This window comes from Capricornis sumatraensis, chromosome 9, assembly GCF_032405125.1.
Source record: "Capricornis sumatraensis isolate serow.1 chromosome 9, serow.2, whole genome shotgun sequence".
Taxonomy (NCBI): Eukaryota; Metazoa; Chordata; class Mammalia; order Artiodactyla; family Bovidae; genus Capricornis; species Capricornis sumatraensis.
The window spans coordinates 9,558,714-9,583,895 of record NC_091077.1 but is presented as its reverse complement, the minus strand read 5'-3'; the positions used below and the strand labels follow the sequence as shown (position 1 = coordinate 9,583,895).

The window sequence follows — 25,182 nt, the reverse complement described above, 5'->3', positions numbered from 1 at the left end:
GAGGTCATTCCCACTTTCCAGCCCCTGGCTGTTTTAAGTGAAAATAATGAGCTAAAAAATCACATGCAATAAACAAGAAGGAGCAGCCAACAAAATCTCTTAAAATCTCAGAAACGTTCAATAAACATTTGCAGAATGAAAAAATAAATAACAACGAAAAGGAGCCAGCAGCTCTTTTCCCCCTTGTGTTAGTTGGGTTCAGGGTGCGTGTGTATCTCCCCACACAGGTCACATGTCTTGAAGGCAGGGCAGTCCCAGCGGCTGTGCACTTCACCCTCCCCCCTAGTGAAGGTCCCCTCACCCTCAATGGACAGCTCCTGCCCTCAGAGAGCCCTTCAGGCCTCAATCACGGCTCAATCCTGGCTCCCTTCCCAGACCAGCTGCCCAGAGCTCTGGTTCTGCTCCTTGGCTCACAGGAGCTGCCGCACCAGCCGGCCAGAGGCCCACCCGCCGCCCCTCCCCCGACCACCAGCCCTGCCATGGAAGGCCAGCAGCTGGGAACTCGGGCTCATCCCCAGACAGGGCTGATGGGCTTGGCGGCCAACAGGAAAACCCAGGGCTTCCAGGGGCTTTTGGCGGAGGTGGCTTGATCCCAGCCCTGGCTGCCAGACAGACAATGCCAGCCTGTCCACTCGACAGAAAAACACAACGCTGGCTGCCTGCCCCGGGCTGTTTCCAGAAGAGAAATTTAATCTAATTTACATACTTCTAGGTACATCGATAACCAAAATGTGGCCACTGAAAAAAGTTAAAAGGGCAATCGGCTCCCGGTTTCTAGCTGGCCCAGGATTGCAAAATAAAAAGATCCACGTTCCTTATTCTCTACACAAAACGCGTTTTTAAAAAAGTGAAAGGTCTAGGGAGCTATACATAGAAAGCAACAGTGAAAAGGGGGGGGGGTGAGGGTGGGGAAGGAGAGTCCCACCCCCACCCCCTCCCAGGCCCCAGAGCCCCCGAGACTCTGGGGGGGCCTTGACACGGCAGGAGGCAGCTGTCAGCTCTGAGCTCTTCCTGGCTGGGAAGGCCCCTCTTGCAAGGGATGAGGGGGAGGCGGCCAACAAGGATTTCCGTGGCATTGTGGGCTCAGGCGGGGGGCTCCCAGGCCCTGGCAGAGGGCCACAGAGGGAGTGTGCCTTCTCCTGAGCAAGCACCGTGGCGTGATGCGGTAGTCGTTCACCTCGGGAACTGGAGGGCTGGGGCCGATTCCCGGGTCTCACGAGGTCCGTGAGTGCGTGCGTGCGTGTGTGAGAAGATATTCACAGGGGCAGGGGCAACAGGGAACCAGGACAGGGGTCCTTGGGGTCTTTGCAAGTGGCCACAGATGGCAAAAATAGCCCGCCTGGCTGCTGGACGCGGGAGAACGCTGGTCTTCCTCCCTTGTGAACTGACTGGCTGCCGCCAGACACCTGGCCGCTGCCACTGCTGAACCAAATGGGCAGGTGGGTGTGGGCTGGAGGAAGATGCCCTGTGTGTGGCCCCAGAGTCCTCGGGCTAGGGGAAGGGTGGCTAGCTGGCTTCCGGTGCCCCGGCTGTAGTGTGCCCGGCCCGTGAAAGGTGCCGGTTTGAGGTTTTGGCTTGCTCCTTTGGAAACAGAAAAGAAAGAGGGAGGAAAGGAGAAAAAGGAGAGAAAGGTGGCGTTGAGAGGGGGTCTGGAATGCTTTTGTGTTAGGGTGCCTCTGCTGCCGCTGTCTGTGCCTGTGGGGCCTGAGGCTCCTCCGGCGGGGGGTCCGCTTTGGAGAAATTCATCTCTAGGATGTGCCGCTGTAAGTGCCGCACCCACTCCTCCTGGATGGAGAGGGGCCCCTGGAATTCCACCTCACAGAACCTGGGGGGGGCGCAGGGAAGAGAGAGAGGAAGAAGTGGCCACTGCAGTAAGGAGAGGCAGAACCATAGCCCTGGCCGCACCCTGAGCATCAGGCACACCTGCTGCTCCTGTGAACAAAGCAGGCCCAGGATGTGAGGGAAGGGAGACCCAGAAGTTAGGTGTCCTCCTACCTACAGCTACCTCTATCCATCACGGGGTCGTGCTAGGGCCCCCTGGAGAGACCCCCCCCCCCATGCTCAGGGCAGTCTGCCAGCTCAGGTGCTGGGTACGGGTCACTGAGCTTCCCAAACACCTCTGCCAGGTGACTGAAGCATGTGCTCTGAGGCGGAGAGGGACCCCAGGGAAGCAAACGCAACCCTGCCAGGCCCCCGGAGAGAAGGATGGGAGCCAGGGAAAGGGGGGTTGGGTACCAACTCCCACCCACCTGACTCACGCTCCCAATTCACCCACTCATCACCCTCTCAGCCTCAAATCCAGAACCGAAGCTCGTGGTTCTGAGTCCTGGGTTTGAATCCTACTTCTGACTTGGCCTGTGTAGCCTGAGGCAGGCACATTGCATCCCAGACTCTGTTTCCTGGACACTGATGGATGCACGGACTTTGCTAACGATGAACTAAGACCTATTTTTTTCCTCCTTAATCCAGCAAACACTCGCCAACTGCTTACTATGTGACAGGTACAGTTTGAGTGTTTTGTAACTACACAACTTTTAATCCTGACAACAAATCTATTTGGTGGGTCTGTTATCAATCCCGTTTTATAGGTGGGAATATTGAGGTATGGAGCAGGAAACTCTTGCTCACGGTCACTAAACTGTGTGTCAGAGCCGGCAACTGAACCCAGGTCTTGTAGGTTATAAAGCTCAAGGGCCCGAGGCTGCGGGGTACCGCTGTCTGTGTGGAGCCGCTCCCCTGGGTCCAGCCACACCCCAGTCTGGCCCAGAGGCTCTGGAGGCCCAGCCCTGGGTGGGCAGTCTCCTCCCTCCCCCAGGGGAGGGCTGCATACCTGCACTTGAGGGTGTAGATGTTGCCCACGAACTTGACGAGTGATGTCTGGGGCGGCCGGGGCACCAGAGCGGGGACTGGCCGGACCCGGGGCGGAGGCTGCCGCACCTCCTCCAGCTTCTGGTGCAAGTCATTGGCCTCCTCGCTGCCCCGGGCCGAAGAGGCATCTGGAGGGCGGGCTTGTCGGCGCTCAAATTCTGAGGTGGGGAAAAGCGGGGAGAGGGGTGGGAGATGAGCCAGACGGCAAGGCCCCTGAAGAGGTTCCTGCCTTTAGCGAGTGAGGGGCAGATGCTGCGGGAATTTTGAGTCAGGACGGCTGGTGAATGGAAACCTCCTGGACTGCGGGACAGGTGGGATGGAGGGTGGATGGCTGAACAGGAGGGTGGCTGGGAAAGTGACCTGAGGGGAGATGCATGGCAGAGGGCCCGGGGGCAGCTCGCCACCCTCCTCCACCAGCACTCACTGTTGATGTTCTGACGCTGGTGCTCCTCGGCCTTCACGGTGCCTGGCGGGCTGGCCGCCAGAGGCCGCTCACCACTGTCGGCTGCCCGGCCAGCCTCGGGCCCTGGTTCACCCCCAGCGCTGCGGCCCACCACAGCCAGACCCCCAGGGGCCAGCCCCAGGGGCGGCCGCTTGTCGCCATCGCGGCCGTGGCCAGCACTGCGAAACTTCTTAGTGAAGGGACGGCCGCTCTGGATGTAGCTGCGGTAGGCGCCTGCCTTCTGGGGCCGGTGCTTTATCCACTCACTCAGTGTCTCGATGGGTGAGCCGTTCACGCACCACTCGGTCACGCCGAACTGCCGCAGGTGCGCCCGGGCGTGACTGGCCAAAGCCTTGCGGTTTTCGAAGTAAAGGCCACACAGCTCGCAGCAGGCCTCAGTGGCTGCAGGCAGAGGGGGTGCTGCTGAGCCCCAGCCCCGAGGGAGAAGGGGTACCCAGAAGGCACTGCCCAGGTCGGGAGTCAGTCCCGCCTCCCACGGGCGCCTTGACCCCCACTGGGGCTGAGCGACATGGCACTGCCCAGCCCGACAGGCCCTGGCAGATGCCCTCCCTGGACCCTGCCGCCCACTGCTTACAGGAGTGGGAGGTCTTCTCATGGAGGGTCTTTGCCTTGAAGGGCAGTTCAGTCTGGATGTAGGTCTTGGCCTTGACCTCTGCTGGGAGGAGGCGGTCCTCCTGCAGGGGCCGCTTGGCTGCCACGGAGCCCAGGTAGCCGGTGGCTGAATGCTTGGTGCCAGTAATGGGTGCCAGGGTGAGCTCACGGGGAATCTGGGCTGGCCCAGCTCCGGGTTTGCCTGGCCGGCCAGCCATCGGTGCCAGGGGCAAGGGGGGCTGCATGGGCCCAGGGGCCACTGTGGGGGGCCCGTCCTCGGTCAAGGCAGGGGCCAGGTCTCCGGCCGGCGGCTCCTTCTTGATGAGGCATGGTTTGGATTTCTTCTTGAGGATCTCCCGCAGCGTGTCAATGGGTGAGCCGTTGACAGACCACTCGGTCACGCCCATCTGCCGCAGGTGTGAGCGTGCGTGGCTTGACAGGCCCTTGCGGTTCTCGAAGAACTCGCCGCAGAACTCACAGCGGATGTCACGCACCGGCTCTGCCCGGGATGCTGCAGTGGGTCAGGGTAGGGGGAGGAGAGGGAGGCGGCGGCTGTTGGCAGGAAGCCTCCAAGCTCAAGGTCAGTGTTAAGTGCCCCGCTGCCCATCCATGCAGTCCCAGACCTGAATGGACCCGCTCCCTCATCTGCCTCCAGAGGCCCGAGTACATGATCCAGCCCTTTTGCTGCTCCTGTCACCTCAAATGCTAGCTGGCTTCACGATGAATCCCTGACACTGTAATGGATTGAGGGGCAAGCACTCCCTGGATCCTGGACTCAGCTGCAAGCTTGGCTGTGACTCCCTGTGTGAAGCTGGGAGTCTCAGTTTCCTCCTCTGCAAAATGGGAGATGGAAACCACCTCTCTTGTGTTCCCGGGGTCTAAAGCAGGAGCAATTCAAAACATGTGGTTTACAGCAGTCGTGGAACGCATGTGAGCACTAAGGCAGAGGCCTGGGCCCTCCTTACCTGCTCGGCACACAGCAGCTCAACCAACTGGAGCAGAATGAACAGTGACAGTTCGAGAGGGGAGCACTCTTGCTTGCTGTAATAGGGATGTTACAACTACTGCATACATGGAGCTTTGTTTCAGCGTTAAAGCTAAGTGCTTTACACCACTTCGGAAAACTGTAGAGCTGGGAGCATGAACATCTCCATCTTCCAAAAGAGGAAACTGTCCAAAGTCACGTATTGTTAGACTCTGGAGCACCTGAGACCTTAACCTGAACTCCACATGCCAAGTGCTTAGTGACCGGGAATATCAGAAAGACACCCATTTCCAGCACTTACACTCCTGCCCATGGCAGACGTCACTGCTTGATCCCTACAAGCGTGTTTTTTTTCCCCTTGAAATCTGGATGGTAGCCACTACCAATCAATCAAAGATGGCAGAGAGAATCTCTTTACCACTGCCTAATGACACAATTCTGCCTCCCTCACAGGAATGAAGAACCACCAAGCAGCAGCTCACTCAGATGGGGGTCTGCAGAGCAGGAACTCTCGGCCAGCCCCTTGTCCTCCGGACCTGTGTGCTACTTCCTTTTCCATTTCAACCCTGGGTGTTCCAGGTACCCCCGAGGCAAGTGAGGGGAAGACCCCTCTCCCTGTGCTCCCTGTCCTGCCCCAGGGTCACACTTACACAGGTTCAAGGGGGTCATGTCTTCCCGAGGTGCCACCCAGGGACCCTCGGATGGGTGTGGTTCCCCATGAAGGGCCCCCGGCATCATCTCCCGCTTGATCTCCACCCTCATTTGTTCAGGCTTCAGCTTCTTGGGCAGGGAGGGTGAGGAGAGGCCTGGGAACATCTTCCGGGCCGTGGGAGGAGGAGAAACAGTTGGTGAGTGGCCCAGGGGGCTGCCTGGTGGCGGCGGCAACTTCTTGGCCAGGGGTGAGAGGTGAAGGTCCGCGGGGCTGCGGGCTTCCAGTGAGCTGCCAGGACCTCCGCTGCTCACCACCTTGGCCAGAGCTTTGGGGCTAGGCCCTGATGGGTTGGGGGGTCCGCCAGGCCGGGACTGGGTCCGTCTCTTGAGGATCTCCCGCAGCGTGTCGATGGGTGAACCGTTGACGTACCACTCGGTTACGCCCATCTGACGCAGGTGCGAGCGGGCATGGCTCGACAGGCCCTTGCGGTTCTCGAAGAACTCTCCGCAGAACTCACAGCGGATGTCGCGTGCCGGCTCCGGGCCCGAGGCTGCAGCGGGAGAGAGGGGCGGTTAGCTTCACCAGCACTGTTAGCATCATCACCTGCGGGTCTCCTGGTCGGCTGGGCATGGACAGCAGCATGTCCAGGGGCCGGGGTGGTGACGGAGGGTAAGTGCAAGGGAGGGAGCAGAGGAGCGGGCGGGGGCTGGGGGCAGACACCCGGCAGGAGCGCAGGGAGGCTCTAGAGAGAGCCTGCGGGCCCTGGGTCCTGGTGGAAAAAGGACAGAACCAAGACGCCACAGCTCTGAGGGTCCCAACCGGGATGGGGGCAGGAAGTGGTAGCCCTGCCATCCGGACCAGGGGCAACCATGGGCACCTTCTATACCAAAAGGCAGCACCCCACCCTTGGCCCTCATTCTGAGGGAAGGTCAAAGGCCGAGAGAAAAGGCCTAGCAGCCAACGGCCAGCAAGATTTCTGGGCAGAACTGGGCCACTGCTAAGGGCCCCTGTCCACTCCTGGCCTCAGCAGGGAAGGAGGAGGAACAGGGCTGTGACTCCCCACCCTGGGAGGGGCTCCAGGGCCCGCAGGGAGGACGGGGGCAGCTGAAGCGAGAACCTACAGAGGTTGAGAGGAGACGGCTCCACATCAGAGGCCCAGAAAATGCCAGCGGCTGCGGCGGCTGGGAGGTCCTGCTTCCCCCAGGGGCTGGCCGTACCCTTGGCCTTCAGCTTGGCCCTCTTGGCCGGCGGTGGGGGGGGGAGCAAGGAGAGGGCCGCAGGAGCGGGAGGAGGCCGCCCCAGCAGGGCCAGGGCGCCCCGCCCGAGTGGGAGGCGGATCTGGACGCCGGCCCTCCGGATGAGCCCGTGGAGCACGTCTATGGGGGATCCCTTGGCATCCGGGTCGCTGACGCCCAGGTGGCGCAGGTGGGCGCGGGCGTGGCTGGACAGGCCCCTGCGGGTCTCAAACCAGGCACCGCACAGCTGGCAGTCCAGCTCTCTGCCCCCGTCACTATCTAAAGCTGCGGAGACAAAACACAGGGGGGCGGTTCACGGCCGCCACCTCGGCCGGCCCTCCGGGACTGAGGCGGGAAGGCCTGGTGTGAGTCTCGGTGGCCCAGGCTGGTGGGAGTCCAAGACTCATTGCTGTGGATGTATGAGGTTTGGGGCAACAGAAAGTCGTGTTCCTTGCCTAGGCCTTTGGCGTCAAGCTGAGTGTACAGAGCTTAAGGCTACGGAGAGTGGGGCAGAGAGGCAGTGGCCCAGTTCTAACGGCACAATCTGAGGCTTCCAGGCCCCCTTCCCAGGTAGCTCAGCCAGGGAAGCTGTGCAGGATGGGCTGGAGGTGACAAAGCAGGGGCACACTGGCTGCCAGGCATCACACAACCAAGGGCACACCTGCTCAGACCCTTGCTCCTGGAAGCACACAAGACCGTGGAAGCAGCTTCATTGGAACATGAGGTGCAACTGGGGTGCCCTGTTGGGCAGGGGCCAGACCCTAGGCTTACTCTCAGACCCTGAGGCCCACAAATGTGCAGGGAGGTCTGAATTCCTAAGAGATGGCCTTTGTTAAGTCTGCTCACCACGCCTGGGAGTTGCTTCCCAAGCCCTTCTTTGCCATGCCCACAGGCAGCCCAAGAGGTACTGTTCCAGCCCTGGGCACGGAGGTACCTCTGCAAAGGACACCAGGAACAAGAGGATGTGAAGACAGGGCCAAGCATGGGCCCACCTGGCTAGTGGATCACCTGTTTACCTGCAGGACCCCAGGTGCCCCATGGGATCCCTGGCTACCTTCACTGCCCCAACTCTCAGGCCCGGCGAAGGTCAAAAGCAGCCCTAAGGGGCAAGGATGACCCTGGTGCCCCTGGCAGGTTTAGTAGCTACTGCCAGACTTCCGGGGGAAGAACGGCGAAGTGAAATGGGAGACAGGTAATATGCCCAACCGGAGACACAACACGCTCTGACCCAGCCGACCCAGGACACGCAGGCGCTAGGGTCCCCACTGCATCCACCCTGAGCCCCATGACCCAGCCTGAGGCCCCGCCCTTCCCTCGGCTCCCAGGACCCGCACTCACTGAGGTTCAGGGGCCCCTCATCTTCAGACTGGGGCCACTGGGCCTTTGGAGAGGCTGGTCGGGGGCTCAGAGACAGCTGGGGGCTCTTGTCCTCAGGATTCTTATGGGTAGGGGAGCCCGCCAGGGCCAGCGATGCCTTCTTGAGGAGTGGGGAGTTGGGCGGGTGGGCCAGGCCCTTAGCTGAGAAGCCGGGAGGTGACTTGATGGCCTTGTTGACAGCAGGGGCATCGAGGGGCTTGGCCAGCGCGAGCAGGCCAGGTCGTGGGGCCCCAGCGACTATCTCCTTCGGCGAGCTGGACTTCTTCGTCAGGCTTGGGGGCAGCCCAAGGGGTGTGTCAGGCAGGCCCTTCTGCTTCACAAGCTCGTAGAGGAGGTCAATGGGGGCACCGCTGCTCTCCGACTCGGCCACCCCCAGCTGCCGCAGGTGGGAGCGCGCGTGGCTGGACAGGCCCTTGCGTGTCTCAAAGCAGGCACCGCAGACCTCGCAGGTGGTCAGGCTCTGGGCTGGAGGATGAGACCAAGGCCGGGAGAGCTGTCTGTGAGGCTGCACAGGCTCTGCCCTCCCGCTGTTCCTCCCCGTTAGGTCCTGTTCACGCAGGCTCCTGGCTTCTGTCAACCCCTCCCACACTTAAAATGACCCTAATGAGGCAGGATTTAGTCTGTTCAGTTTTCAAATATAGGAAACTGAGTCTGAGAGAGAGGGGGAGGAAAAGTTGTGCCCAAAGGCACACAGCAGGAGGCAGAGCCCTTGGTGGTCCAGCCAGTGGCATTCTGTTCACATTTCTAATGTACCAGGGTGTCCTGGCAACAGGTTTTCATACAGACGCTGACCTGCTAGACACACACTTTAAAGAGTAGCTTAACTCATGCCCCAGATGCTAGGCTGGGGGCCTCAGCCATGGTCTCCGTGGGGCCCTGTCTGCACGCTTTTCTGCAGAGCCCTCATCTCTACTTCTCTGCCTTGCTGTCCCACAAAGGCAGTGTCTGTTTTGCATCTCTCACATCCCAAGGGTCCAGCACAGTGCCTGCCATTACTGAGTAACAACCTGAGAATCAACGGACGGACAAGGCAGTTTCATGGAGAAGATCAGATAGCTACCAACAATCAAAGTCAGCAAATGAACTGGGTCTGGGGGGTGCGCTCCTGATGACCGTGCCCACTGCCTCTCTGGATGCCCCTCCCCTGACCAGGGCTCAAGGCCAAGCATGCCTGTGGCAGCAAAAACTCAAGAGAGAAGACAGCTGGGGGTCTCCTTAGTACCATGAGATGCCAGAGAGAAAGCTGTGGCTAACCTAGGGCCTCCCCCGACATTAACCCTCTAGCCCAAGAGCTCCCTGAGAGCGTGACCAGCCTGGCCAGCACCCTTGTCACCTGCGCCACTCACCCTTGAGGTCCGGCAGCTCTTGCTTGCTACCATGAGGAACCTCTGCAGCCATTTTGCTGCTCAGCCGGTTGGCCACCTGCTCCAGGGGCCCAGGGACAGGCAGGCTCTTCTTGGGAAGCGGGGGGGAGCCCAAATCCATGGCCACCATTGCGTTTTCCTCAGAACCCAGGCCTGTGAGGTTGGGAAGACAGGCTCAGCCCAGGTAAGGTGTGGGCTGTCTACCCCTGTGAGGACGGAGGGCCAGGGGCGTAGGGCTGGTGGTAGTGGGAGCCTTCTTCCTCATCCTTGGTGCCTGCTCTCACTCTGGGACGCAGCTCACCCCATGAAAGCTGAGGCTCCATCCATAACCCCGAGCTCCGATACGACGCAGGGATGTTGAGGCCGCCAACTGACAGCACAGACTAGGAACGGCTTCCACCTACCACAGCACAGACAGGTCACCGGACGCAGTGCTAATCTCAGAGAAAATATCTCTCCGGGCAGAGAGGTCTCTGGGCTCCTCTCTGCGGAGCGGAGCATCTCTCGGTCATGGGGGGACGGGTAGGTGGCAGTCAGAAGGGGGATTCGGAAAGAAAAAGCCAGGGTCAGAGGCCACAGAGGCAGTGCAGAGGCAGGCAGCACAGGACTGGAAGGGACGCTCCCTAAGACTTGTGGGGAATCTCCACCAGGCAAGACAACTGGGCGCCCTAGGTTGGTCTTCTTATCTCAAGCTAAGCCCAAGGAAAGGGTACAGGTAAGAACTGTGAGCCTGGGACAGGCCGAGTCCTGACTGGGGACAGTGAGAATGGGAATCACTGAACTTTCTCAGAAGTTTCTGAGGCATCCATCAGACTGCAAAGCTTAGCTCTGGGTAAGATGTATATGAGGACAGAGAATCAAAGGTGAGTTTTCATGGTCTAATTTTTTGGAGCAAGGGGACTGAGAGGCCTGCTGAGTCCGAGTTTTAGCGTTCAGAGCATAGAGAGAGGTCAGAATGAAGGAATGGTGTGTCAGATGGGGCCCTGGAGGTGCTCCGTGTTGTGAGCAGCGGGAGGGGGAGGAGGGACGGACAGGTAGGGCCCAGGCTCAGTCTGAGTCCTACAGAGGCAAGGAGAAAGGAAGTTGGGGTTCGGCGGGGGTGGGCGCCTGGGACGCCGAGGACTTTGTCAAAGTCTCCGGGTGGAGTGGGCGCATCTGTCAGTCGGGGCAGCGACCGTGTCAAGGCTGAAGTGACTTGGAGTCGGTTTCCGCGCCGGAGGAACAGAGGCTGCGGTGAGAGGCAAACCACGGGCTCCAAGGAGCTTAGCGGCTATCTGTCAGATGGGGTGAGGGTTCCGCAAAGTGGCGGCGGAGAGTGTTTCTGAGGCTTGGGACTCTGCGAGCCGCGACAGGAGGCCCAGGGTCCCCGAGACTGGAGCGCTTGGGGGGAGGGGAAGTCCCGGAGACTGGACGGCGGGTGTCTGGGGCGGCGGCTGCAGCAGGGGGCGGGCGGGACGCCAATTCTGCCCTCCCCGCACCCTCCCCGGCGCGGGCTCTTACCCGGCGCGGGCGCGGGCCCGGGCCCCGGCTCCGGCTCGGCCTTGGGCCCGTCCCGCGGCGGCGGCGGCGGCGGCGGCGGGGGTGGGGGCGGCGGCGGCGGCGCGGGAAGAGCCGCGGGGCCCGGGCTCGGGGGGCCCGGCGGGGGCGCCCCCGCGGGCGCGCGCTCACGGGCGCCCCCCGCGCGCGGCCCCGCCGCCGCCTTGCTCTCCGCTTTTGTCACTCGGCACTGGGCGGTGGAGGCGGCCATCTTGGCTCCGGCGCACGCGGGGCGGCCGCCCCAGGCGAGAGCAGCCGAACGCCGACTGCCGCCGCCGCGGAGCCTGCTCCGCTCCGCCCCACCCCTCGGGGAGCGCCCAGGGCGGCCAATCGAGCGCCGAGCACCGCGAACGACCCCCCGCCCCCCTTGTCCCCGCCCGACCAGAGGAGAGCTCGCGCACTCACGCACGCAGTGCTACTAGCGGCTAATTGCTGCCCTAGCCGGGTCTCAATGGCCCGAGACATTCTCCCCGTACCCTAGACATCTCTAAGACTACGATGGGAATCCTCCGGCCACATGCATTCGCCTTAACAGCATCCAGCCTCCTAGAGCCCGACGGGAGGACCTAGGACCTGCCCCGGGACACTGATTCATTCCCTTCCTTGGAAGTCTCCCCTCTGGGTCAGGAATCCTGGAAGACACTTGATCCCCAAACCAGGAGGATCCCCCAACATCATGCTGGCATCCAGCTGTCCCCTGACGGCGCTGTCTGGCAAGCCTACTGAACTCCACATAAGGCCGGCAACCTTCTTCTCCCTCCCCCAAACTAAACAGATTGCCCCCAGCTGTTACTTGACAGCTGGGTGGGACCAGCATCTGACCACTGCTCCGCCCCCAACTTGGAGTCCGCTCCCTACCGCCCACTTTGGGAGGCATGGGAGATCCTTCTAAGGATGGCCGCTTCTCGTGGTTGGTGCCCAGACCTGGCCCTACTGTTGGGCATCGTTCCTCAAGACTTCTAGGATCTTCTCAACCACTCCTTAACACCCTAAACCCCAACTTATTCAGTGAAAGACTGATCATACCGCTAACCCCCCAAGGACAGGGCCAGTGCGGTAGCAGGCTGACTCCTTTGTCCCAGTGACATGGTCAGCTTCCTCAGCACTAACTGGGGGCTGGTACATTGTTCTTCTGGTAGAAACGGAACCTGGCTGCTGGTTGCATGTTGTCATCCCCTGGGTGCCTGAACCGGCTACCAAGTAAAGAGTGTAAGCCTGACATTCAGGACTCAGTCAGAGAAAGAAGGGGCCAAGGTTGGAGCCTATAAACTGCTTCCTGTCCCCCCCTTGCCCCCCTCCCCCACTCCCACCCACAACTAGCCATCTTCAGAGCAACCGCACCTCCCAGCCACCACTGAGACACCAGGAAACCTAGCCAGACATATGAGCTGATTGCCTAGGGGATAGCCTTCACAGAGGCAAGAAGCCTGAAGTCACGGCCCCACTCCGCCTCTCCCTTCAGTGTGACCTCAACTAACCACTGTCCTCTCTCTGGGCCTCAAATCTCTTCCTTGTCCAAGGAGGGGAGGGGGCTTCAACAGCCACACTCTTCCCTTTGCAGACCCTCAGACGTCCTTCAGTCTCGTGGATGGATCCAGCAAAGGCAGAGTACAGATCTAGGGGTGTGCGTGTATGTGTGCGCACACGCGCGCATGCACACGCTAAGTCAGTGTGTGTGTGTGTGTGTGTGCGCACGTGCACGCGTGCACACGTGTGCTAAGTCACTACAGTCGTGTCTGACTCTTTCAGACCCTATGGACTGTAGCCTGTCAGGCTCCTCTGTCCACGGGATTCTCCAGGCAAGAATTCTAGAGTGGGTTGCCCTGCCCTTCTCCGGGGGATCTTCTTGACCCAGGGATTGAACCCACATCTTTCATATCTCCTGCATTGGCAGATGGGTGCTTTACCGCTAGCACCACTTGGGAAGCCCAGGACCCTGAAAACTCCAGGTAGGAGAAACAGAAGGAACCCTTGGGCCCAAGCAGCCCCTGGACAATTCCCCTGTCCAGGTACCTTCTCCATTCCTCAGAGCCTACTTTCTCCTCACTGCTGAGGTTTTTCTCCTGTGAGGTTCAGGAAAGACTCACACAAAGTCAGGCTTTGCAAGGCTGAGTCCTTCATATTTCCACTTCCTCCACGGAGTCCCGCCCCAGGCTCCTTCACCAAAATATTACTTCTGGATCATCCCAAGCCTCTGGCGTCACCACCTAACGTGCTGTTCAGAAGTCTAGCTGTGCTGCTTTGCGGCTGCGGCAAAGCGGATGACCCACAGTCTCCTTATCCAAAAGACAGGAACACAGACACCCTCAGCTCCATGGGACTCTTGTGAGGTGTAAGTGAGGTGAAACCTTGGGACACCGCAAGCACTCACTTAAGGGAGGGGTTATCAGTGCTGCTGGGCACAGTGCATGCCTGTGTGGTCAGCTGCTCACTCCTGTCTGATTCTTTGTGACCCCATGGATTATAGCCCACCAGGCTCCTCTCTCCACAGGATCATCCCACCAAGAATACGAGAATGGTTGTTGTTTTCTCCTCCAAAGGATCTTCCTGACCCAAGGATCGAACCCGCGTCCCTGTGGCTCCTGCATTGGCAGGCGGATTCTTTACCACTGAGCCATCTGGGAAGCCCAGATGGACACTGTAGGCACCACTGAAAATCTAGAACGTAAACTCTAGAGCTACACTGTCCACTTGGATCACCACTAACCTTGTACTAACTGCCTTTGACTCAACAGCCCTATGTGGCCAGTGGTGGTGACCCTGTAGGACAGTGTGAGTCTCTAGAGAACATTTCTGTTGTCTCAGGAAGTTCCACCAGACAGTGCTGCTCTAGGTAAAAGACATCATTAAGATCAAGGATTCTGAAGCTTATGCTTTCTGGGCTTTCAAACCCCAGCTCCACATGCTTTCAGCTGTATAACCTTGGGCATATTAATGAAGATCTCTGAGCCTCAGTTTCCTAATCGGTAAAGTGGGGATAATAACACCTGCCTTTAAAGGGTTGTAATGAGGATATAAATGAGTTCATATTTGTTAAAGGCTTAGAAGAATATCTGGCTCCTAGTAAAGAGATCAGTAAGCTTCTGTTAAAACCACTGTCAGGCAGGGCAGGGAGGAACTGGACCTGGACAGAGCCCTGGCCCAGCCACTGAGTAAAATAGAAAGGACCCCTAAGTGGCAGGACAGTAGTCAACCTACTTGGTAAAGTGACTTGAAAACACTTGCAGGAAAGCAGAGTGGCGGCCCACCTCCCACTCCTCCATCCCTCCAGGCCCCTGGGAAGGGTCAGGGCTCTAGCCTGCCTGCCCCCTTTCCCCTTACCATCTCCGTAGGCTGGCCCAGGGTCCTCAGCCCAGGTGGGTGGGAAGGGCACTGTAAGAGGTAAGCGGGGCCGGCGGGAGGTCAGGAAGCCACTAGGCGGCACCCCAGCTTCACGGCACAGGGGGCTGGGGGGCCGCTCAGCAGCCGAGGTGGCCAGCAGCTCTTGCAGGATGTTGATGGGCGAGACGGTGAGCTCCCAGTTGGTGATGCCAAAGTCACGCAGGTGGGCCCGGGCGTGGCTGGAGAGGCCAGCCCGAGTGTCAAAGCCGGCCCCGCAGAAGTCACAGCGCATCAGGCTGAAGGTGCCCGGGTCGAAGTTAGCCACTGCGGAGAGAGAGAGAGGACATGGACTGCCTGAGTGGGGGGCGGGGGGGGTGTTATTCTACATCCTCCGCTCTCCCCGTTCCCAGGGCCGCTCCCCAGTGGATCACACACCCCGTGCTGGTTCTCACCCTGGATGCCTCCCTTGCCCTTTGTTGTACATGCTCCTGCCTGCATCTGCTCACTTCAAGAAGCTTTCTCTTCCTGGCCTTCTATTGTCTCCCTTCACACAGCTCAAAGCATCAGGGACCTCACCCCCAGAAATACTTCTCCAGGATAGATTTGCAGTCATTTGGACAAGTGTTTGATTAATACCCTTCTTTCCTCTAGAGCTCGTGTCTGTATCACCCCAGTGTTATCAATGAAACCTTGGCTGAATGAAGCAACGGATCAATGGGTGGGATGCCTTCCTCTGGGAATCTGCCCAGATCCCCCAGACAGAGTTGGGGATCTTCTCTGGGCTTCCCCAAACCCCTCCCTGAGCTGCCCCATCACAGCCCAGGTCCCTTAACATTGTAACTGCCTAGTTTTGTGGCAGTTGGTCCCCTGCCCGTTCCTCGCAGTGCACATACACACACACACTCTCAAACACCATACCAGCCCCTCCCCATGTAGGCTCCATGTCTGCCAGTATCAGAGCTCCCCAGGGTACTCATGTGGAGACAGACCTCTGGAATCAGAACCTTGGTGCCTGGGAATCAGCATACCTCACAGGCAGCCCCAGGGGTTCTGAAGTCAGCCAGGGTCCCACCATGCCTCTGGGACTGTGCAGTCCAGAAGGGCAGGGATTCCTGTTCTGTTCATTGTGGTGACCTCACTCAGTAAAGATTTGTCGAATGAAGGATTCAGTGATATTTTCTGCGTGGGGCTGAGGAGCCCACACTCCAGCTACTGGAAGGGTCAGACAGTTGGGATGTGCCCAGATCTCCTCTGATGCAGTGACCTTGGCCCCAGTTCCCTGCCTTCACCTTGCTGGGCACTACAGGAGGCTTTAGATTGAGGGTTTGTTGGTTCAGGACTCAGCTGCCCAGCTGTGCGTCTCCCCGGCCTTGGCCTCGGAGGGAGGTGGGTGCTGGAGTGGAGCCACCCTACCTTTTTTCTTCTTCTTTTGGAAAGAGAACCTGCGCTCGATGGCCTTCACCTCCTCAGCAGAGATGAAATGCCGCACGTTGTAACTGACACCCACGCGGTTCAGGTGGCCCCGCACGTGGTTGGCCAAGCCGATGCCATTGTGGAAGCGGTCAGGGCAATAGGGGCATTTCCGCTCCTCAGGCTTCAGTGCCACCCCTGGGTCCCCATCTAGGAATGGGTCCAGCCCCAGAGGGCCACCCAGTGGCGTGTCCAGGAGCAGGAAGTCCAGGGGGTGGGCGCCCCCCAGCCCCAGCTCCTCAGGCTGGAGCCTTGGGGGGGCCCTGGCCGCTGCAGCCATGACTTGCGGCCCAAGCTTCGCCACCAGCACTACAGGCACCATCCCGCAGAGCTGCTGCTGCTGTGCCCTCGAGGCCACCGCCGTCTGCAGGGCTTCTCGGAATGTCCGCTTCAGCTCCAGGGCTGGCTGTGGGATGAGGCTGGGGCTGGCTGGCGGCGCAAAGACCCTGTTTTCGGGGGGAAAGTCCATTTCTGAGGCCAGCAGTAATTCCTCCTCCTCCTCCTCCTCCTCCTCCTCGTCTTCTTCACTCCATGGGTGCCTCTGGTCCTCCAGGTGGCCTGGGAGCCCCTGATGTTGGACAACACTCTTGTTTCTGCTGGCCTGTAAGGAGTAGGCGGCGGATGCTAGTGGCGAGGGGAAGGCTGGCCTTCCCAGGGGCCTCTGGCTCGAGCAGTGTGGGAGTGGCTTTGACAGTGGGAAATCCCTCGTGCCCAGCTGCTGGCAGCCTGGGCCAAAGGCCAGGCTGGGGTCGTATCCAGCAGGATTCTCCTGCCACGTGGGGGCCAAGAGCGGCTCAGCTTTGCCAAAGTAATCGGTGGCCTCAGAGAATCGGGTGTAGGCGTCCTGGCTGGTGCCGGGCTGGCTGGCAGGGCCCTCCTCCTCAAAAGCCTCACCATCCTCCTCTTCCCAGTGGGGATGGGCGTGCACCAGCCTCACATGCTCCCTGAGTAGGCTCTCGCTGGGCGCGGGGAAGCCACAGAAAACACAGGCGCTGAGGCCCGAGGGGTCTCCGTAGGGCTGGTAGGCTAGGGAGGTGGCATCGGGGCCTGGGCTGCCCGCCCCGCTGCTGCCCCCAAAGGGCTCCTGGGCCGCTGGGCCCCGTGGCTCCTGTGCGTGCAGCTTGGCGTGCTGCATGAAGGCCTTGGAGGAATTGGTGCCAAAGACGCATCTGGGGCACTGCAGCCGTGCCTCCCGGCCCGTGTCACCTGGGACCTGCTTTAGCTTCTGGATCTCCTCAATGATCTTCTCCCGGGAGGCCTGGTGCAGCTGGTGGTGCCGCTCGAGGGCACCGGGGTCGGCGAATGCCCAGCCACACTCGCCACAGGCCAGCGGGGCCAGCTCAGCTGGCGGCTCCTGGCCCGGGGCTCGGCGGTGCTGGCTCATGTGTTCCAGGAGGTGTTCCTTCTGCTTGAAGTAGATGCTGCACTCAATGCATGGGAACACAGCTGGCTCCTCGTCTTCGTCCTCGTCGGGGCTGGCTGCTCCCTCGGCCACCTCCTCCAGGAGCTCACACAAGTAGGGCCTTGTCCGGACGGAGGACAGCAGCGGCTGCAGCCGCTCCACAGATGCCTCTGAGTTCACCGTCCAGGTCTGCGTGGCCACCTCTGAGGCGGACCGGGGCAGGCTCCACTCGGATGGCTGGGTCAGGCCCTCCAGGCCTGCCAGGTGCTCTCTGGTGCCCACCACCGGCCCATCCAATGTCTTCGTGGTATCATCTACGGGCACGAGCACTGTCCTGAAGGAGGTGAGGGGTGGTGGCTGGGGAGGCAAGTCCATGTCCAGCCCCGCGTCCTGGAGCGGGACCACCTCATCTGCGTCTTGCAGCCAGTCGAATCTGGGGCGACCCCGGGGGACCTTCTCAAATACCTTCGATTCCCCCTGGTGGTGGTACAAGAACCTTCTGGAGCCCTCCAGCTCAGCATGGGGCTTCACGGTTCTCATGATGATGGAGTCCTCGAACCTCTGCTCAGATGGGAGGTCCTCTCCAGCCTCCTGAATCAGGGGCCGCTCCCAGGGCCCCCGGCCATCCAGGGGGTCTGGGTAGTGGCCCAGGGGATGGGGTGAGGGGGAGCCCGGTTGGAAGTCCAGGCTGCCTTCATCCCAGCAGCTGCAAGGAAGGGCCAATGGGGACAAGTTAGCCACAGGCCTTGGTTTCCTTTTCTTGGGCAAGGGACAGTGAGGGGATGGGGGTGGTTCCCAGGCGGTCTGAGACAGGTTCCAGAGAACTCAACCCGTAGGGACTGAGGCGGGAAGTGTGTGGCTGTCAGTTGGGAGGTCGGGGGAGTATGTGTGGACCCTTCCAGAGCAGTTGGGTCAAATACAAGATTCAGCTCCCAGGTCTCATGCCTGTGTATGGAACCCAGCCCTGCTGCACTGTGGTGGATGGGGGCAGGGGCGGAGTGTGCAGAGACCACAGCGGGGATCACAAGGAATGTCTCCAAGTCTGGTGGCACAGTCAACTCTCATCTGTCCCCTGGGAGGGTCCTAGATGACCCCCATTTTGGTTATGCTGCAGGCTGCTTTTTTTGTCTTGGTCCTCCCCAAATTGGAGTGATTTGTGCATTGAGTTTCCTCTTTCCAGCAAATTTGGTAAAACTCGGCAGCAGGAAACATTCATGAGAATGCACTTTCCTCCCTGCGTCTCCCGTCTTGGAAGGAGGGCAGAGTCAGGCCCTGCGCAGCCTGTGGCTCTGGTGACCCTGACCTCCTTGGAGGGGCAACGGGAGGTGCGGCAACCTCACTGAGCCTCAGTTTTCCAGCCCTAAAAATGGGGACAAGTCCCGAGAACCAAGAGCTTCTGTGCCTGTATGCAGTGACTGAGGGAGTTTTCTCACACCGTAATCAAAGAAAACTTAACATGCTGCAGGTGCTTATTTAAATGATGGCAACCACAAGCTTTCAAATGGGAACCCTGACCCCGTGAAGTGCAGGGTGAATGTGACGCAACTCAGTGCTGGGAGACGCTTCACTTGGCCTGAAGCCCAGCTCCCAGTAGGCCCACAACCAATGTGGGTTCTTATTATGACTGTTCCTGATCGATTTCTCTCATTTTCAAGATCTGGCCTCCACGAGTGGCTATGAATCACACCCATGGAACAGATGTGGAGATGGGTTCCACTGCGAGGCTGAGCAGAAATCATGGGGTTTACCTCCATGTTAACGTGCCCACTCCCCCCAGGGCTATGGCAAAGATTTAGTGGGGTAAAGTCCCACACTGAAAGCACAGTATACAGAAAGCGCTAAATAACTGAGCTATTATTAATCCCAATATGGATGCTGTTATACATTAGCGCCTGCCCATCCGTTTAATAGGGGGCTTCCCTGGTGGCTCAGATGGTAAAGAATCTGCCTGCAGTGTGGGAGACCCAGGTTGATCCATGAGTCGGGAAGGTCCCCTGGAGAAAGGAATGGCTACGCACTCCAGTATTCTTGCCTGGAGAATCCCATGGACAGAGGAGCCTGGCGAGCTGCAGGCCATGGGGTTGCAAAGAGTCGAACACGACTGAGTGACTAACAGTTTCACTTTCAAGCCATTTAATAAAAGGTTGCTGCCATCAGCACTGCTGTTGATTCCTGCTCCGACGCTACATCCCTCTGGTCTTCGAGGTGAGGTTGTGAGATGCGCTACACGGACTCCATTTACAGATGAGGAAACTGAGACTCAGAGAGGCCGAACCCTATTCTAAGGGTCACCTGGCAGAGACAGGACTCCGAGGGTCCAACCTCCGGGCTCCTGGCCTTCTGGCCCTGCTCCCGGCAGGGATAATGAGAGTTGACTGTCTGTGTTCATCCCAGTCCTCCCACCACCCCCTGCGAGCGCCCAGGGGCTTGCCTGAGGGGAGCCACCTCCTCCTGCCTCATGTCCTGATTCCCTCCTGACCCCGTCTCACTCCTGGGGGCTTCTCTTTGGCCTAGGTATGTCCTGCTCGCCCCCCTGCCCTCCCTGAGGTCAGGGCCAGCGTGGCAACTCACCAGCTGCTGATCCGATGGGTGGCGGAGGTGGCACGGGGAAGGGCTTCGCTGAGGCCAGGGTGGGGCTGCCCATCTGCAACAGAGAGGGGAGACCCTGAGGGGCTGGGGTCCCCCCGGCTGGAGCCCTTCACAGCACCCCAGCTCAGGGAGCCCAACCGGGCACCTTGGAAGGGCCCAGCTGGCTCCCCACCCCTCTCCCCTGAGAGGCCTCTGGCCTCTGTACTTCTGAGCCCCAAAGGGGTTTCTCTGGAGGGGTCCTCTTGGCTTTCCTAGGGGACCACCAGGGCTTGCTGCCTTCAGTCTTCCTCTCTTTGTCCCCCACCTGGCAGCCAGGGTGATCTTTTTTTTTTTTTTTTAAAGTCACACCCTGGTAAAACTTGCCTGGCTTCTCATCATACCTCCAATAAAAGCCAGATTCCCAACTACCACCTGCAAGGCCCTGTGAGGTCAGACCTTTGTGGGTCTTTCCAGCTTTTCTGCCTTCTCCTCCTCACCCCTCTCTCACTCTGCCCAGACAGCTCATGAAGCTTCAAGCTCACCTCACTCTTTGGCCTCGGGGCCTTTGCACTGGCTATTCCCTCTGCCTGGAGAACCCTTCCCTGGCCACCTGTTAAAGTGAGCCCCAGTGATTTCCTCGCTCGTTGCCTTCTTTCTTTTCTTTCCTTAGCACTCTCTGAAATTGCCAGGGTCCTCCGCTGGCACGTAAGCCACCCACCCCCACTCCAGGGGCCTCGCTCACTGCAGCATCTCAGTGCCTGGCACGTGGCAGGTACTCAACCAACAGCTGCCAGATGAAGAGAGAGGAGCCCTTGAGCCTGAGCTGCAGAGGGCCCCTCCCTGCCTCCTGCCTCCCAGACCCCCTTTCAGGCCTACCACTTGGAATCACATCCCTCCTAGGAACCCTCACACAGATAGAGCCAACTCTCCATTATCCGCCTGTGGAGCCAATGCCTGGAGTGACCACAGGAATCCTGGCCTGCACCTCCTCTGCCTGCCACGCCCGCCTGATGCAGGCAAGCATGCCAGTCAGGGCACAGGCCAATTGCCAGGGCCAAGGTTAACATACTGGGAGATCTTGCGCCCCATCCAGAGCCCAACAGATGCAATTGCTGGATCAGCTTCAATTTGAGGATGGTCCAGAAAGAGGGCTAAGCGCCGGGTTTGGTATGGATACTTTTCCCAATCCCCTACTCTCCAATTTGCCCAGGAGATTGAGAGCCGACTGTCAGGGGTCAAAGAATTCAGAGCTGATGAGGGTGGCGGGTAGGGGTCAGCAGGCTGTGATCACGGCCACAAGGGTCTTTCTGTGGAGCTTGAGAGAAGGCGCATGACTGGCACGTGGCCTCCAGGAGGTGAGAGTGTGATGGGGATACAGGATTCTGCATCCCTTGGAACAGTTTCTCAAACGTGGTGCTGCTCACTTGAGGGGCCGAATTATTCTCTGGGGTGGGGGGCATCCTGTGCATTGTGGGATCTTCAGTAGCACCCCCGGCCTCCACCCACCAGGAGCCACCCCCGCCCTTGAACCTGCAGTCATGACAACCAAAATTGTCTTCAGACGTGGCCACAGTGTCCCCTGGGGGCAGAAACTCCTTCCTTTGAGAAGCTCTGTGGTAGACGGATGGGGAGCGGGGCCAGGTCAGGGTTGAGCCCGGATGCAAGGGTCAGGGGAGTGCTGGAGAGGGTTCAAGGCTTGGGGAATGAAGGCCTGGACCAGCTAAGGGAGTAAGACCCCAAGAAGTGTGTCTCTTGAGAACACAACAGTCCCAGACGTGAGCTTCTTGGGAGAGGCCAGCCAGTTCACGCAAGTCTGAGGGTCCAGATGTCCTGATTCTGAGATTCTGGGACCCCAAGCTCCTGAGATTCCGAGTGTCCCAGATTCAATGGTTCTGCAATTGCCGTTGTCTAAGAATTCCACGAGCCAGGGGGCCGTATTGGCCTCTTTGTTTGAGCGGCTCCAGTGAAGCACCTATTTTTAGGTGCTTTGGAGGAAGCAGACCAAGCAGGGTCCCGTATCCAAGACTGTTGGGGGAACTGGGGGCTCATCTGGTGGCTTCCACCACTGGGAGGGGGTCCAGAAGTCCCTATGGGCAGACAAGGCCCTCTGGATGCAGCCCCCAGTGATGCCGTGCCGAGGGGTCCTCGTTGGCTCCTGCCATCTGGGGTCCCCGAGAGGGTCTGAAAGTGAGCAACTGAAAATGAGAAGGGTGTCCGTGAGCAGCTTGAAGCCCAAGCCAGGCAGCTTGGCGAAGTGGCCAAGAGTCTAGACATCAGAGTCAGACAGATCCAGTTCAAGGCCAAGCGGGAGACTGAAGGGCATGCCTTTCTCACTCCAAGCCTGTTTCTTCCTCGATATAAGGGCAACAGCTATGGCCTGTCTCGAAGGGCCTGAGGCGGGCGCCAAGGAAGATCACAGAGTAAATGCTCAATCAAGAGAGTCGGCGGTGGGGGGAGGAAGGGGGATGGTTTGCCCAGGTTGGGGTTCAGGGTTGGCTCTGACACCCCCCAAGTTGGAAGGTGGAGGCTTGACCGTGAACCTCAGGCCCACTCACTCCACACTCTGGGACCCCATGAGGGCAGAAAGGGTGCATTGTTTGTCCCTTAGCTCCCTGGTCCCAATGCCAGGCATGCACCAGACTCTTCAGAAATCCATACAGACCATCCCAGCCCCCCAGGCTTCAGGTGCACCCAGCCAACCAGAGAAGCCAAGCATCGGGTGAGGGGCTGCAGGTGAGGCCAAGGCCAACAGCTATAATGAAGGGCAGAAGAGGCAGTGGGTTCATCCACGTCCAGGTGGAGGAGTTTGGAGGTAGCCCCTCCAGGGGTGCTCTTGAGGGACTCCCAGGACTAGGTGGGGATGAGGGAGGGCCCAGGCTTCAGCATGGAATGGCAGCCTCAGAGGCTGTTCCTATTTATAGGCATCACAAGACTCCTAGGGCAGGTGCCTAGGGAAGGCGGGGTGGAACGGGCTAAGAGGGCAGTGGAGCAGACACTCCGTCTAAAGCCCAGACCCTTCTCCACCTTCCAGGCCATGACCCTACCCCAAGTCAAGCCCTCGCCCCATGCCCCAGATGCTCAGCTGTACCATTAGGAGTAGACCTGTCCCCCGTCAGCAGCCACAACCCCTCTCCTCCCCAGGCACATGCCCTGGACCCTGGTGGACTCCCCAGGGGGAGTGAGCACACACCTACCCACCTACCTACTTGCTCCCTCTCTCCAGACTTACAATTCTTTTTCTTTTTTGGCCACACCATGTGGCACATGGGAATCTTAGTTCCCTGGACCAGGAATCGAATCCACACCCTCTGCAGTGGAAGCGTGGAGTCTGAACCGCTGGACCAGCAGGGAAGTCCTCAGACCTAGAACTACTGCCAGGTAGAGCAGAATGCCCAGTTCCTCGGAGTCAGACCCAAAGAGGGCCCTGGGCCCCAAAGTCCGTTCCCCAGGACTCCCACAGAGTCACAGTCCTGGACCTGCCCTGGTCAGCGGCATGACCTGGGACATGGTCTTGCCTCTCTTTGGGCCTTGGTTCCTAACAGTCTGGGGGAGGGTATGGTTCTTTGAACAGGGTCTTGCCCTCTCGCGCTCCTGCATGACACCTTTGGGTACCACTAGTCACCTCTACACCGCTGCATGTGTGGAGCCCCCTGTCTGGATGTCCCCTGCCCCCTGCCTGACTCACGGTGCCTCAGCCAGGACTCTGGGATGTCCCCCCATGGCCACTCCCCATTGCAACCTCTGCAACTATGTCTTAACAGCTGGTGGCTGGTCTGTCTGTCTGTCTGACCCCAGATGGCAGGGTCCAGCAGGGGCGTAGGTGGAGTGTACGCTTGGTCCCTGGCTGCACACCAGTGTCCAGCCCCAAGGAGGTGAGCATGCCATGCTCTGTAAGTAACTGAGCTTCACGAGCCTCACTAAGGTGAGCTGGAGCAGGTCAAGGATGCCCTGACATAGGGTGGTGGTGAAGTATGCGGGCTGTCAAGCCAGGTTACTGCCTGGCTGTGGGCCCTTGGGAAATTGACTTGACACTTCAGGATCTGAGTTTCCCCATCTCTAACACTGGATAATAATGACCAAGGTTACCCCACACAGTTCTTTTGAGAATGACAGGAGATGATCACATCAAGGGCTTGGCATGCAGGAGACCCAAGATCAGGTGCTTGGACATTCCTAGAAACCAAGGCCTTTAGAGTAGGCCAAGGAGATGAAGGGAGACACGGAGTACATCAGCCTACACCGCACCCATCACTCTTTAGCTACACCAGGCTCCTGCCTGGCCCTTGACTACACCAGGCTCCTCCTTACCATAGGGCCTCTGCACCTGCTGTTTCAAATTCCACCCCTTCAGGGAGGTTTTCCCAGGTTCCCCCAGGCATGATCCTGGCACTCTGTTTAATACCCTCACAGCACCTGTCACTACCTGCCCGTATGTTATTTGTATAATTGCTTGTTGTCTGTCTCCCCGACTAGAACGTCAGGTCCCTGAGGGCAGGGACTCTTGTCGCTTTTGCTTACAGCTGTATCCCCAGAAGCTAGAACGGAGCCTGGCACATGGTAGTTGCTGAGTAGTTAATAAAGGAAGGACAAGTCTTTAGGTGGGGATGGTGCAAGATCCCCTTTTCTTGGGAAACAGAGGCATAAAGGGATGGCTGTCATCCCTGACTACCCAGTCTCTCCCCGGCCACTAGGGGGCATAAGCTGTTTGGGCCCCTGGCTCAGAAGTGGGACTCACCAAGACCGCGCAGCAAGATGGAACTGGAATAGACTGACGGGAATGGGGGCATGCCTGGAGAACAAGTGGGTTCAGGGAGGGGAGCTCAGGGGTGCTAAGCTGAGCATCTGGACCCCATTAGTATGCTCAAAGAAGGAAGCCAGGCAGACTTGAGTCAAGTCCCAGCTCCTTGCTCTCCACTGGGGCGGGCCTTGGTCAGGTCATTAGATCCCGAGACCTCTGTTTTCACAACTGTAAAATGGGCAACTAAGCAGAAGGCAAAGGCTCTGAACCCAGGTAGACTCAGAATCCCAACTCAGCCCCTGATGGGCTGGGTGACTTGGCCCTCTCTGAGCCTTGGGGACCTGGCTGGATGCTCCCATCAGGGCCACAGGGCCCACCCTCTTACCAGCAATGCCACCTCTGCCATCCAGAATGTCTCGAGGGCCCTCCTTGGTGACAGGCAGGTAATGGGTAGACCGGAAGATGCAACCTTCCCCCTCAGCAACCTCAGCCCCACCTTCGATGTCCTCTCTTGGCGCTGGGCCAGGCAGTCTCTCGGGGCCTCGAGGACGATCTGGGGCGGCCAGGCCGCCTGCCAGGGGCCCATCCATAGATGCTCTCTGCTTGGCTCCA

General features: G+C 59.3%; 1 protein-coding gene across 5 annotated transcripts; it reads right to left on the bottom strand.

Annotated features, from left to right (window-relative positions):
* Positions 1-289: 289 nt before the first annotated feature.
* WIZ (WIZ zinc finger) lies at positions 290-25,160 on the bottom strand. Of its 5 annotated transcripts, XM_068980001.1 has the most exons (12): positions 24,956-25,160; positions 19,836-19,908; positions 15,806-17,970; positions 14,393-14,716; positions 9,518-9,688; positions 8,133-8,636; positions 6,681-7,079; positions 5,558-6,109; positions 3,906-4,433; positions 3,293-3,712; positions 2,831-3,026; positions 290-1,825 (listed from the first exon to the last, which is right to left on the bottom strand). In XM_068980001.1, the coding sequence occupies exons 1-12, from the start codon at positions 25,158-25,160 to the stop codon at positions 1,666-1,668; spliced, it is 5,697 nt and encodes a 1,898-aa protein (XP_068836102.1). In that variant the 3' UTR covers positions 290-1,665. The 5 variants fall into 5 exon arrangements, with proteins under 5 accessions (XP_068836102.1, XP_068836103.1, XP_068836104.1 ...); XM_068980002.1 differs by lacking the exons at positions 6,681-7,079; positions 9,518-9,688; XM_068980003.1 differs by lacking the exons at positions 14,393-14,716; positions 15,806-17,970; positions 19,836-19,908; positions 24,956-25,160 and adding an exon at positions 11,036-11,282.
* Positions 25,161-25,182: the final 22 nt, after the last annotated feature.